Below are 15,986 nucleotides of genomic sequence, written 5' to 3' on the forward strand. Positions count from 1 at the left end.
AGACAAATTATATCCGGCCGCATTGATTTATAAAATTAGTAAAATGCACAAATCAAACAAAGACATCTACAGTACTTGATTTAAATAAAACAAAATTTTCTGCGACCTACCTTTGCGTTTTTCAGTAGTTGTTTCGATTTTACCACCCTATTCTTTTTTAAATTATCAGTTAAGAAATGACCAGTACGTCTCTCATAGGCTGCATGTCCTAAGCCATCGTTTAAAATAAGCGACATGGTTCTGGGTGCTGTCTTCATCTCCGTGATAAAATCTTTTGCTTTTGGATAGGATTTCTTCGAAGTATTTCCCTTACTGCTTTAATCACCTTTTTCGTACCAACACTACGTGGACGGCCAGATTATTCTGTCACAAACAAAGGCAGTCTTTTAAAACAAAACATTTTACTAATATCAAGAGTATGGAGAGTTTAAAAAATTGCATTTGGCTCGATACCTACTTTGTGTAATGAAATCACAGCGATTTGGTTCACTCCATTTTAATATCGCAAATTATTGTACAATGTATTGGCGCCAAAATGAGAAAACCTAATGAACAATCATATAAAAATGACCAGATGAATGAATTGGCCAGGCTAAGTTTATTACTAATTATTTATTAGTATATTAAGATATCAGTTATATAATTATGAAATCAATCGAGTTTTTATTTTCAATAAAGTGTGCATTGCGACATTGAAACATTTTAATTTGTATACATATGTTTGGGGAAATACTTAGGTACGGTTTTCGGTTGAAATACTTATGACTAGATAAACTTTTTACCATGTATACGATAATATCCACTTTTAGATGAGCAAACGAACATATTTTAAATTTATAATTAGTTATTATTATTTTTTTCATTTATTTTTTACTAGAGGTACTTTATAACACATTGCATACTTTGACGTGATGAATCACGTGAAAATGGGTGACATAATTCCTTATTTATTCTTGACGTACACGTGTAAATTAAAGCAACACAAGTGGTGCGTACAATAATAAATTATTAAGAATAATTATTGTTGAAAAGATTGTATGTGAGCACGATACGGTTAGCGATAATCCTAGAACAAATGTCCCCTGCTAAATGAAGCTAGTATTTACATACTAGCGAGGTATTATTATTTATTATTTACTACTACTTACTTTCAGTAAGCGAGGCAAAAAAACAGTTTTTAAATTGTCTGTTTATCGAAAAACTGAATTTGCAAGCGGATTTCACTGATGTACTGAGACAAGTTTCTCCAGGTATTCATCATTCAGTGATTTATTTTCAATTCCAAATGGTGCACAAACAAAAATATTTTGTTCTGCGGACAAAGTCGCGGGCGCTCAGTAGTTAGTATTTAAGACTATTAGACTACCAGGGAGGCTCCTTTGCACAGGATACCTAGATTATGGGCACCACAACAGCGCCTATTTCTGCCGTGAAGCAGTAATGTGTAAGCATTACTGTGTTTTGGTCTGTAGGACGCCGTAGCTAGTGAAATTACTGGGCAAATGAGAATTAACATCTTATGTATCAAGGTGACAGGCGCAGTTGTAGTGCCGCTCAGAATCTCTCAATAATCTTGGGCGGCACTGCATTGTAATCTGAACTCTTGTCATAAAGAAAAATATTATTACTATTAAAGTACAGAAGTGTTCATCTCTAATTCTAAAATAAATGAAACTCTAACAAGGTGAAACTCAGGCTTGGATTTAGAGATGTTATGATCATGACCTATTTATTTTTCTCATTAAATAATCGTTAGCGATAGTCATAAGAAAACAGCTTGGCAACATATACATACAAATTTTAATATCACGAACTCGATATGTTATGTAATTGTTTGGACGGCGTTCATGTCGTATTACCTGTTGTCTTATTATATATTGAAACATACAAATAGCTACCTAATATATATATATATATATGTATTTTTCTTTAAAAGATTTTCCATTTCAGTTTAACTGAGAGCTACAGTTAGTGATGACGCGAAATGCAAACCAAAAATAAATTTACGCTCAATATTATATTTAGCACTCTCGGTCTGAGTTGGGAGCGTTTGTCAGTCCAACGCAGATATTGTGACGACCACTAATCGTATTTTATTTTATAAATTCAGTGATTTAAGTAAATATTTTAATGAAGTGTAATGCAATCGTGAGTTGAAAAATACTTAACGCATCCAACCGCTCCAAGGTAAAACTAAAATACATGTTGAACTGAGCCATACAACTTATTCACACCTATTTTCACACTAGCCCACGCAAAACACAATAATTGTGTTTTAGTAGCAGATTCTATCATTGAATCGTTATGTCGTGTTCTTAGTTAGACAGTGCTTGCTTGTGGGTTCGTGTGAAAAAAGGAAACGGAATAATTACTGTGCACGTTATCCAATAGCTTGTAGTATGTAAATGTAAACAATATACCAGTATTAAATAAACATATGGAATCTGAATTGTCAGCAGATGCTAATAAAGATACACCACCAGTGCCGATAAAAACATATCAATGGGAAGATCTACGTAGGGCTCGTGAGTCGGGTGGATATCCCTGGACTCATCTTCTAAAGGTGCCAATAGAAGGTGAAATTACAGCTGAAACTATACTAACGTCAACTACACCAAGAAGAAGTATGTCACGGGAATTTACAAAATCACGTACTCATTCTCCAATAGATACCGAGACTCAAAAAATTCTTAATCTTGACTCATCGCCTGGCAGCAGTAGAAGACATGGAGAAGAAGGTCAAGATGAGGGAGTGCATATTCCCAATTTCAGCAAAGAAATTTCGTTAGAGTCTGAAGAAGAAGTTATTCATAGAACACCTGATCAATCTTTACAATTGGCTACTCCAGTAGAAATCCCAATAAATGTCTCGCCTAAGAGTATACTCAAACGACGTGCTCCAGAACAGCAATATATTGGAGTTTCTGAAACCCGAGAGAAGACTAAATGTTGCCATCCTCTGGTAAATAAAATAAAACATTTAGCAGATAAAACTTTACAAAAATTAGAAAGAAATGAAACTGAGAAGTCGCCTATTTCCAAAAGAAAGAAAAATGAAGATTTGCAAGAAATTCGACAGTTAAGAAATTCACCGGGTGCTGTTCGTAGGCAAAAATTCAGTGCAATTAAACTAGGAGATTCAGACGAAGTGAGTAAAACATTTTGTGAAGATACATTTTTGCTACGAAAAAAGAAAGATCACATTTATGAAGACATTGAAGAAACTCGGACTACTTTGAATAATGTTTCCTGTAGTAATGATTTTCAAGACAATAAAAATACTGATGAGAATACGGAAAGCAATATTGAAAATAAATCTAATATCTCGTATGATCCCAGTCTTGTAGCGGATGATAATGTATCATTGAAAACCAGTGAACATATCATGGAAAAGTTGCATCAAACAATGGATAAAGAAACAAAAATGGTAGTTGAAATGACAAATTCAAGTGAAACTGAATCAATTGACGCTCCTCACAATGACATAAGTGATTCAAAACCTAAAACAAAGACACATCACTTAACAATCACTGAAATAACAGACGATGACACTGAACAGAATATGGAAGAATCCACAACCTTGCCTATTGAAGCGTCACCAACACCAAGTCCTATGGATATTAAACGAAAGAAAAACGAAATGAACGACTACGATTGGTCAAAATCAAACAGGTAATTACAAATTGCTATTTATTTTCATCACTATTGTGAGGGCATAATAACTACTCTAAGAACTTTGTATACGATATCAATATATAATAGACCGTAAATTCAACAAAATGTATATGTCAGCTTTTCGTGGACTGATAAATATAGATCAATCCGGAATGCCTTCCTGCACACAGTAGGTTGGCTCTTTAAAATTGTCATCAACGATCAGTGCTCGCAGTTGCTTTCACGCCCGTGATTAGTTCATTTACAGTCCTGCTTTAACAATCACGCTACACAATGTCGAATTGTTTGTGGCAAAACGTTTATAAATGCGATTTTTAGTTATAATAGTAAATAAATATGGATAGTTAATAAAATTAGGACATTAGTAATGAGCAATCTTCGTCGATGGACATCGGAAGGCGGTACTCCTCTAGAAAAACCTCTCAGACCTACAAGAGAAGGTAGTGTGCTGTTATATACACCAGAAGTTCGTTGCGCGTGCCAATTTTTTCAATCAGATTCACTTTTACCGGAACGAGTGAATCCGGTGGGCACTAGACCAACATCACGGGCTAGCAATATCATTGCGAATTTCAGGTAAGTCCACCCACACAATACTCATATTTGTAATTTATGATTAAATATTACGACTAGGAAAATAAAATATACTCATGAATGTCCAATGCCCGGTGATTGCTGCGTCTAAAACGAGCATCGACAGTTGGCCTAATTATGTAACACGAAATGTGTTTTACGGGTGTGACGTGCGGTTTAAATATAAATACGATTGATATATCTGTGACTGCGATATTTTCATGTATGCTGTGCGAAATTCTGTATTCTAAAGCAAATAATGTGAAGCGAATTATTATATATTATTAGGATGAATACCTACACTTAACACACTGCTAAAGACAGATTTTATAACTATTCTTGTTTTTTCAGTGATCACGAATATGAAATCATTGAAAAGCCGCCTCCCGACATTATTTACACAGCGCCAAGTATAGAAGAAAAGCCAATAATGGTTAAAACGGATGGTGAATTATCAAGCACGACCTCTCTAGAACGGAAAGGCTTAGAGCACATATCAGACGAAGATGAAAATATTAATGAAAAGGAAAACGTTGCCAATATTGAAGACTTTGCCAATGCAGAGGCATTACAAAAAGACATCGAAGAACGGTTTTTTGTCAATACGCCTTCGACGGTATCAAGAACTGAGTGTGAAGTAAGCACAAGCCAAGTTGATTCATCGGCCTTAGAAAATTTACCCTTAAAACGTGAAAGTCGAGGAAAAGTAAGCGAAAGCAAATTTCAACAACGCTTTAAAGAAAGTACTGGTAAACTTAAAACTCAAGCAGGGAAACTGAAAACGAAATTTAGTAATTTTAAAGTAAATATGCCAGAAAGGCCTAAATTTAAAATGCCAGAAAGACCAAAATTTACAGTACCAGATAGAAGAAAATTTAGTTTACCCGAAAGGCCAAAAATGAGAAAGCTTAATATACCTGAAAAGTTATCGATGGGAGATCGAAAAAAATTTTCGTTTCCTGAAAGGCCAAAGTTTAATGTACCAGATTTATCTAAATTTAAACTGCCAGAACGACCTAAAATTAACTTTTCAAGTCTAAGAAAGAAAAAAGAACCTCAAACAGAGACAAACACTACTGGATCCACGTCTGATTTACAAAACATAGCAACTGTAGAATTTGAAGTAAAGACATACCCCAGAATATTTTCAAAGAAAAAGAAAGCTATTCCAAAAACGTCTTCCTCACCAAATCTTAATAGGGATGAAACACCACCACCTACGTTTACTTTTACGCGCGCAAAGAAACCTACAGGTGAACCAACATCATATCTAGGTGATTCAGAACAACCACGGGAATATGGAAATATTAACGACGATGATAACAATTTTAGCAGAGCTGAAAGAAAGAGAAACGATACATCATATGACTTTGATAAAATTCCTGATTATATGGCCGATGAAGATTTGCATTTAAATACAGAAAGTAACGAACCTTCAAATACTAACATAACACAGTCTAATCAAGAATACACACATATCAACGAAATAAATAACGACGAGTTTTTTGTCCGACCGAGAGGAATATCTCGTGAAAATATACAAGTAAGAGAATACTTAAGTGACGAAATACGACAGGCATTTACGACGCCAAAAAATGTTTTGGCAATGATGGGCTCCGATCCGCGAATAAACGTTGAACACATGTATGCTAACGATATGGACTTTGAATCTGAAGTAAACGATGAAAACGAAGCTGATAATATAAAATATTCAACTGAAGACATAAATGAGCCTGATGATGGATATTATACATTCCCACCTATACGACCGTCACGAGCAAAACGAAAGAAGAAAGATGCAGAATCAATAAAATATATTGATGATAGTGTGACGGCTAGTATGCAATTCAGTGAAGTTGACTTAGGATTACCAGAAGATCAAACTGACAACCAATTAATGAATGAAGAGTTTGAAAATATTCAAGAATCAAGAAGAGATTTCTTTGAATATACACCATCGTCAACCCATCTTTATAGTAATGATGAGACTGAATCCCCAAGCATGATACAATCCCACACACTGCCAATGCCTCCTAGACGGAAAAAGAAGGGCAATAAAAGAATTCTACATCATCAATCCTTGAACGATTTCAAAGCCCATTCTACACCAGAAGAACTAGAAGAAAAGTACAGCGAAGATGTAAGTATTATTTAGTTTATATCATATTTATAAGTAATTAAATAAGTTGTGTGATTCTAATAACTTTCCTAGTAAGTATATTACTATGTATAATTTACAGAGTTCAAATTCATGAGAACATCATGTACAGTAGATTTTTCAACCAACCATAAATATTTATTTATCATATTATTTAGTGTCTCATATCTCCAGCGTTAATGAAAGGTTTTTAAAAGAACTGTTTTTTTCTTTTTTTATGGAAAAGGACGACAAACGAGACGTATATATGTATGTATATACCTATATGTATATACCTGGTATTAAGTGATCACCGCCATCCACATTCTGTTGCAACACCATAGGAATCACAGAAAGGTTGCCGGCCTTAAAAAAAGGTATTCACGCTTTTTTTGAAGGTACCCATTTCGTATTGTCCCGGAAACGCCGCACAAGAAAGCTCATTCTAAAGTTTTGTAGAAGGTGGAAGCAAGTCCCTTGAAAACCGCAATGTGGAGGACCACTACACATCCAGATGGTGGAAATGATATCCTAATTTGTGGCGTGTACTCCCCCTGATAAATGCGGTAGAAGACACACAATGATGTGACGTCTCTACGCAACGCCGAGTGATCCAGCCGTTCGTAGAGAACTGGGTCTCCGACAATTCGAGCTGCTCTACACTGCACCCGATCAAGCTGATCTGGTGTGCGCCAGATTAGAGATGATAGCAATACTCCATATGTGGCCGGACCTGCGGTTTGTAGAACGCTAGAATGTGGGTCGGCTTGAAGTATTGCCGCGCTCTATTTATGACGCCCAGCTTCTTCAAAGCCAATTCGGCTTTGTTCTCTTAATGACCGTGGAATTGGCAATCGCTAGAGATTTTGAGACTTAATATTCCGTGACTAGGCGACGCTTTAAGGGAGGTGTTGTCGAAGAGCGGTGGATACGACAAATGGGTATTTTTTGTGGTAAACGCGCAAAGTAGTTTTTTTTTGTTTCGTTTGATAAGATTTGATACTCCTAGTAGATATGAGAAATTGAGCAAGCTCAGAGAAATTGTATAACTACACAAACAGCGGTTTGTCCAAAAATAATAAATGTATACACAAAGAATCCTTTTGGTGAAATTGAACTGATTATAAACTGACCACAAATGACTGCTGCAAATTTTTAAGGGTACATAAGAATTTCACGGGTGATGAAAAAAGGTTGAAGGACTATAACCATCAAAATTTAAAGTAGTAGAAACCGATCTGGTAATCCAGAAGGCCGGGCAACAACTAGTATTTACAGTAATATTTCAGATAACAGATTATAGATAAGATATAATTGGTATACCATGCTAAAACATATCTAGAAACCAAATCCTTTTCCAGAAGCAATTATTAAATCTAAAATTTTCATATTAATACAAAACCTTAATTAATACAAAAATTATGAACAATGACGTTATGATTTGAAGTATGGTTTTAGTACAACATTATTAATGAAAGCATTATGATCATTGACTGTTATGAAGAAAATAATTCTGAAAAATAATAATCAAATTTTAAATTGGTTCTTGGTTCTTTATACTAATAACAAAAAAATATGATCAGGAACGGTTATGACATCCGTTGCTAAATTAAAAAATGTATGAATAAATAAAGTATGAAAAAAAAATATGAAGAGAGATTTATGAGCAAAGACCGGTAGTAAGACAAAGAATAGGACTTTATGTGAGCCAATATGAACCCATCTTTACAGTATTTGGGCTTATAAGAATTCTCATAAGACGTATTCTGTCTACATAAATAGATTGTCTCTTTTAGAGTGTAATAATATTTATCGCACTACTTCTAGAATACTAAAAACTTAATCAATTGACATTAAAAGGTAACAAAGAGTAATATTAGTAGTAATTAATTTTCTTTATATTTTTCAGTTGGTGTTCATTTCTGCCTGAGACCAATACATTTCGTAATGACATTTGTATTAGGGATCTCTTTCATACAAAGTTCTAGATGTCGTAATTTTTAATTTGTTACCGACTTCAAAATAGTAGAAATAATTATTTATTTATGTCTATTCAGTAAAGCCAAAGAATATAAATAATAGTACAAATAAAGCACCATGTTTTCGTATTTTCTTAAAATATAAACAGACACAAATGGAATGACATGAAAATTACCCGCCGCATTAAATGTTTCTATATCGAATACCATACAATATATCACTCATCGTTTCAATCTAAAAATTTAAATATTATTAACGGTTTTTTTTTTCATGATAAGCTTGTATGTTCGATGCATTTCATTTTTTCAAATTCAACTCAAAACTTAAAAAATATAAGTAATTTCTAATATCCTGTGGAAAGAAAAGGGATACGTAAGTAAAATATATACTAAAAGTAATGAAAAAAATAATGGCTTTAAAAACATTTCATGAAATTTGTATATTCTTCAATAACAAAAAGAAATTTTACCAAATGATCTCTCTAAGCTTAACTATTCAATTTTATACCTCAAAATTAAAAAAATAAAATATTTTATTTTTCTGTATCTTGTTTGACGATGATAAGGTAAGCGTAAACAATTATTGAATGAAAAAACAAAAATGAATTAATTCTCCTTGTAAACTTTTACTAGATACGCCCAATATATACGAAAAACTAAAATCAAGAGACTGAAAGGAAAAACTTCATATTATTCTATACTATAATAATTATTTTTTCGTATTATTATTAATAATAAGTTATTTAAGTAGAACACTGTCCGTACCTATAATATGAATGCACACCTAACTAAATATATTAAAAAATTTCGCTTTATTAATATTATGATGAAATTGAAACCATTGCGACCAAATCTTTCTGGCAATTGTCCAGCAAAGTCGTTTACTTTTGGACGAAATGCGAATTATATTTTTAGAACAACGCAATTGTTGACCTATATTATGATCAGTTTCTCTTCATTTAACCTCTATGAGCTGAAGGTATAATATAATATTATATTTTTCCTCGTCTATTTCACCAGCTTAAGCCCTATAGGCTGTGGCGTGGAAATCTATTTACTATTGCGATTTGACTAGAGGTATTACAGTAAGACACATCATATCCTATTTTGAATAAATGCCTATGATAAGGACCGATATGATTTTTTCGGTATATAGGATGTCTCAAAGTTTTGGGACATGAAGGGAAAGTACCTTAAATATCGTAGATAGGGTATTTTACTGATAGAAGACTTTATGTAATTTTATTAGTTAGTAATTCTGCATTCAAAGGTTTTCTAGAAATTACTTGCCTCGTCTGGTAATCGAACCAAGTTAAATGTAAAAAAAAACACCCCTATTTTTATCCGCTGCCTTTTGATTTTCTTATCAATTTATGGTGAATACTCGATATGATATGGCACAATTCTGTTTGTAACTCGCCCACGTTCTCGTATCGCTTTTAAACTAAAAACAACTATGCTATAAAGTATTTTAACTATGAAGTGGGTACTTATTTACGTATAATCAATGCTATCTATGGAATGATTATATCTCTACTTTTCGGACGTCGTCATCGGCAATAAATAACTTTCTAGAAATTTGACTCAAACATTTTACGTTGCTCCTTTCTTTTAAAAAACTATGTTACTTAAGAAGATTTATTAGTTTTTGACCATTCTTTCGATTGTCATCATAAAAGTAGGGATTTTTTTACATTTAAGTCGGTTCAAGTCCCAGACGAGGAAAGTAATTTTTAGAAAATCTTTGAATTCAGAATTACTAACTTTTAAAAATAACATAAAGTCTTCTTTCAGTAAAATATCCTATCTACGATATTTAAGGTACTTTCCCTTCATGACCCAAAACCTTAGGACGCCCTGTATACCGAAAAAATCATATCAGCCCTATAAAATATATTTCATGTTTTGAGGTTGGCCACTAAATTCAAAAGTAGGTATTTATCCAAAATAGGATATGATATGTCATACTGTAAGTCAAAAACTACTACCAATTCGAAAATGTGTACCTCAAACCTAAAAAGAACTGTTGCAAGAAACTGAGCGGGCTGATTTTTTATCAAAATATGGTTAAAACTAGCTGACCCGGCAAACGTTGTTTTGCCATATAAAGTATAATTCACGCGATAGTTTTATAAGTAATAAAATATTGCCTATATTATAGCCTGTACATCATTTTGTTCTATTGTCAATAGTTTTTGCAGCGCACGCAAAAATAGGTTTTCGATTTTACACCTTGTGTTACAAAATAGCAATTTTATTACGGATCCCTAATTTTGAAAAAAAAACACCTAACAAAAAAAAACTCGATAAATGGACTACCCAACACTGAAACAATCATTCAAATCGGACCAGTAGTACCAGAGATTAGCGCGTTCAAACAAACAAACAAACAAACAAACACTGCAGCTTTATAATATTATAGTATAGATTAAATTTATTATTTTATAGCTTGACGGCGGTCGCTCCATTCCGAATCTGTGTAACCATTACCACAAGAATGTTTATTAATGTTTTTTTTTTGAATTTCGTATAATATTTGTTTTGAATCTTTTGTGGGTTGTTATTGTAAAAGCATATACATCGTCCCACATAAGACTAACTCGGCTTAGCCGAGTAGTCGGCATTATAAGTTTATATTTATTCCTGGTGATAACATTATGGTTATGACAATTTCTAGCAAATTCACTGATGCGCCTACGTATACACATAACATAATCAAGGATATATTGAGACCCAATAGTTAAGTTATTTAAGCGTTGCTCTCAGTGATAAATAGGTACCTAATCTATATATCTAATCTAAACCTTTCTCATCAGTATCTTTACTGATGACCGCGCAGCAATAAACTTAAATCTCCAACTATGTTTTGAGTATTGAGAATACATATTGGAATATCCAAGCTGCACATCATTTATACTAGTAAAGATAAAGATCTTTTATAACTACACGTCCACATTATCTCTGGACGTCGTTGGAACGTGAAGCCCCCTCCCGGACCCCCTCGCGCTCGTCCTGTTGCGTCAGTATGGTTTGCGGTTTCATTACCGTTACATGTCATGAAATTTTCGTGTTATATCTGGTTTGTTTGTGAAGTTTTCATAGTTACATATTGACTTTTTTTGTTAATAGTTATGTATATTCTATTGCTCTATGATGCTATAATAGTTCTATTAATATATAATAGAAAAATAAATACGTTTTGTGCTTAACCCAGATTCTTTCACACATCACAACACACCTTTACAGCAATCAATAAGACTGAAAAAATAAATCGTTGTTTATTTATTGATAATAATATCCTAGTGATGCTTGTTTTGCACACCGTAACAATGTGCCGTCATCGGCGTCAAGTCCAGAGATCATGTAACCGGGGAGTAAGACAGGTGTGACCGTTGGCCAGCTAGTTAACGTTAACAGTTTGCTGTACAATGCTGCGCTCCCTGCGTCAAACAGAATGTTGTTAGCGCAGCTCTGTCCTCCAACTGCGGGCTATGAAAAGTCATAAATTACCCCCGCCCTTTGATTTGGGCGGGGTAAGCATCTTTGATATGCGATCCATGCGAGTTAGTATCTAGTAAACTCAGTGATTGAAAAATTTATAAATTTATCTAAATAACTAATATACCTACTTATTTTCTTTCCATGTAAAAAAATAATAGTTATCAAATAATCGTTAAGCCGGTTACTAATAAATAATATTGTACAAAGTTAATAGCTCTCAACGAACTGACCTTACATTATTCTCTTTTCCCCTGAGTTTTTCTTATTATAATTTACCAGTAATTTGCATTTTAAACTTACTATATACCTGGTGAATCAACAGAAATATAGAAGATATGAAATTAAATACATCACATCTAACCTTGTGACAGGAGAATCACAATAAATAGACATCCGGCAAAAATTTTTGAGATAATGTGAAAATATTATACGTGTAAATGTATAAAATTTGATGGATGGTATAAAAAGCATTATAGCCTTTTTATATATTTGTTTTCTTTCACCTTATTATGAAATTGTCGTTATTTTTACTAGGATTAATAACTAAGATTAGCCCAGCGAGTGAAGTTTGGTAGCAATCGGATCAACTTATAATATTATTTCGTAAAATAAAAAAAAGAATATTGCTGCGGCTATTTCATTTATTTTGACAACTGACATTTTAAATGAAATTATGTTATTCCAGATCGTTGTTTACCGAACAGAACATGAGTATACAGTACCGCAAGCTGACACTACCACCGATCGAAGTCCACTACCTCCAAGACGCACGCGTTCTAAAAGTTCTCGTGAACCATCTCTGTATGATGATGATCGAACATCGCATGGCGCTGAGTCGCTTATACTCGATCCTCACCTTCCACACATAGCAGACATTGATGTTGCAAACCAAAGTCGCCATGAAAGTCCAGGCTACGCAACTGTCGATAAGATAACCTATCCTCCTAATGCAGCAAAGCCAATAAGAAGGTCCACAAGCAAAACTCCCCCTGTCAGACGCCGTAAGAGTCACAGTTCTGAACGAAAATATTACACTGTTAATGGTAACATGAAGGCACCACCAAATCGTCCGCCAAGAAAAAGATCATCAACAAGTCTTATGACGCTTGACAGTTTTACAAACCGTTCTATCAGTGGTGATTTTACACAATACGTCGAAATAGAGGAACCTCAAACTGAAAGTGTTCATAAAAATTTGAAATCTGGAGATATACTAAATAAAATGAAAGACCGGCCTTTGCCCCCACCGCCTCGTCCTCCACGCGGAGCAAGAAAGAGTAAGAATGAAATAGACGCTGATGAGCATAAAAAATCTAGGGACGCCTTAGTAAAGTCTCGTTCTCTTTTATTATCAGACGATTTTCAAGCTAGTGATATTATAGAAATCGAGGTATCTACACAGACTGACGCGTTGCCGGATGATGTAGATTTTGAGTTAAGTATGGACGAAAATTTAGATATATCTATGTCTAGCTCTTTAAGAGACGTAATACAAGATGATTCTATGGCAGGTAAAGACATAAGAAAAGCTCCATTAGATCAGAGATTCTCTCGACCGTCTTCACGATCAGAAAAATCCTTAAAATTATCAGACCCAAAAATGTCTGAACTTTCAAAATCTAGTGGATTCGGTCGAACATCGCCCACTGTTATATTGGTAGAAAAAAGAGTTTCCAGTCCAACAAGAATAAACGAACGAGACGAAATTTTGACCGAAGCCTCTCTTACTGTGCAACATATAGATGTTGAAGAGTCGCAAATTCCAGATGTTCCTCCGTTACCAAAATCTAGAAAAACTGATAAAATCAAACAAAGTATGAAACCTAGCGAGGAACAAGCTATTGATAGATTGTCTGATACGGGAAGAGATATTCAGATAGATAATTTAGTTACGCAACGGCTTCAAGTAAGAGATTTGGACGTTGGTAGACTAAACGTTTCTGAGCTACAAGCAAGCAAAATCTTGGTATCAGATATTGAAGGAATGACATTGCATGTAAATGAATTGGATTCTAAATCCGGGCATATTTCAGTTAGTGGAATCGAATTTTCTCAGTCGGTAATCGATGAAATTGCTAAAAAATTTGCCGAAATATCAACGAATACACTACAACCCGCATCACAACAACGACTAGTCATATCTGATATTCCAAGACCAGTTAGTAGGGAAGAGCAAACACAAACAGACGTTACGCCTGAAACCAGAGAAGATATGAACCTGAAAATAGGTGATGAAGCAACTTTACCTTCATCTACTCCATCCCCTCCTCCTAGACCTATGAATATTGAAGACAGTTCTACACCACCGCAAAGACCACCACCTCCCGACTTAACACCCTTACTTTATTCATATTTGCAAAACGCCACCGTGCCATCACCACTGTATTTTCCAAGAACATCAAGAGAGCGACATATAAGTGAGGATCATCCTTCCCCTGCACCACCCACCCGAAGATCTAAACGGAAGCAAGCAGTTCCTCAAAGTGAGTCCAGTTCGGATGATGGCAAAGTGCAACCGTCACCTCGTCGAATGCCTATGCCAATCAAAGGCCACGAACCAACAATATCTGAAGCTGGAGTGCAATTTTTTCGAGTATGTCACAATTCAATAAGTAGAGCTGTGAGAAATATTTACACCTCATTTATGACTTACATAAGCGGTGCGCAGGACAAAAGAGATGTTCAAATGGCAATGGTGATATGTTTGGTATTAATTGCGGGCTTAATAATGTTTGGTTTAAGTGATAGTAGAGCTGTTCATCACCATCATTGGGAATTTTTCAATCCACCAGATATACCACAATAAGATTGAAATATTAAAAAATGTAAAAAGATTATATTCAAACCAAGCAAAGTTTTAAGCATTTTATAAAGTCTAAAGTTTATATTAAGACTTAAAGTAGAATAACTTATGCGGCCTTACAAATAAAATTGACATAAAGTTAGAACTAAGCATAAACCAAGAATATCTAAAAAGTTTACAAATAGACATAGACATTTTGCTTACGAATGGTTCGTTCGGACGTATAACGTTTCCCGCGTTTATTTGCATGGCAGCTTGTCATTTGAAAACTTCAGACTTCATTGTATTGACAGTGTTATCAACGATATTATCAACATTTTGCATTTGCTTTGTTTATCATCAGTTATAACTTTATAGGTACCAAGTTTATTTGTAAGGCCGATGGAGTTTTATAAAAATATATTAAATCTGTAGAGTACGTTTACGCTATATTTCTATGTTATCCGCACATTATTATTGTATAATTAATTGATATATACGGAGAAATCGAAATAAGCTAATTGTGAGGACAAATTAGTGATATGATAATACCCGGCTACTAAAAGTTGTTCACATTGTAAAGCAATCCTACCAAAAATTACATTTTGAAATAAAATTGATTATGTTCTTTGTACCTTATGTTATACCCGTCTGGTAAAAATATAATCATTAAAAAGATCTATCAAGGTTATTTATTATTATTTATAGGTATTTTAATCTCATATTATTTCGTATACTATATGATTATGATGTTAACTAGTTGTACTTTTATAATAACTATCCGTTCTTTGACAAACGTGTAGTGAATGTTATGATGCATTTTGTAATTCTTAACTTTCTTGTGGAATAGTAACTCAAATAAAAGTTTTATTAAATAATTGTTTCAATGTTTTTTAAGCTCGTATATAGATTTTTTTAAATACTTTTAAGACGATGTATGCTTTGGGCCTATATTTTTTTTTGATGATGTTAGTGATCACTCCATTGTATTAATGTTCATTAATTTTATGCTCCTCTTCAAAAATTTTTCTATTGTTCTCACCACTTGTGAAATACTTGAATAACATTAAAAATAACTGTTTTATAGGTCGATTATTTCAATAAAAAAAATACTTATTTATTTTATTATATTGTCTGAAGGTTGTAAGGTATCTAATAATGTATCAAGAGTTTCTCGGAATTGCAATTGGATCGAAATATTTTTTTTTATTAATTAACACCAAATTAATTAAATATGTGGCATGAGTAGCCGTCATAATAATTACCACGGTATTTTTTAGTTTGTTCGTCAATATATTACAGTAAAATTCATATCGGTACTGACGATGACCACATGTGC

At 33.7% G+C, this 15,986-nt stretch overlaps 1 protein-coding gene across 4 annotated transcripts; it reads left to right on the forward strand.

Annotated features, from left to right (window-relative positions):
• The first annotated feature begins 2,022 nt into the window (after nt 1-2,022).
• Nucleotides 2,023-15,525, forward strand: LOC126979023 (uncharacterized). Of its 4 annotated transcripts, none has more exons than XM_050828175.1 (4): nt 2,023-2,187; nt 2,457-3,672; nt 4,600-6,388; nt 12,551-15,525. In XM_050828175.1, exons 2-4 carry the CDS (start codon nt 2,627-2,629, stop codon nt 14,669-14,671), a joined length of 4,956 nt encoding a protein of 1,651 aa, XP_050684132.1. In that variant the 5' UTR covers nt 2,023-2,187; nt 2,457-2,626; the 3' UTR covers nt 14,672-15,525. The 4 variants fall into 4 exon arrangements, with proteins under 4 accessions (XP_050684132.1, XP_050684133.1, XP_050684131.1 ...); XM_050828176.1 differs by having other exon boundaries at nt 2,025-2,187; nt 2,460-3,672; XM_050828174.1 differs by lacking the exon at nt 2,023-2,187 and having other exon boundaries at nt 2,254-3,672.
• Nucleotides 15,526-15,986: the final 461 nt, after the last annotated feature.

The sequence above is a fragment of the Leptidea sinapis genome, chromosome Z, assembly GCF_905404315.1.
Source record: "Leptidea sinapis chromosome Z, ilLepSina1.1, whole genome shotgun sequence".
NCBI lineage: Eukaryota > Metazoa > Arthropoda > Insecta > Lepidoptera > Pieridae > Leptidea > Leptidea sinapis.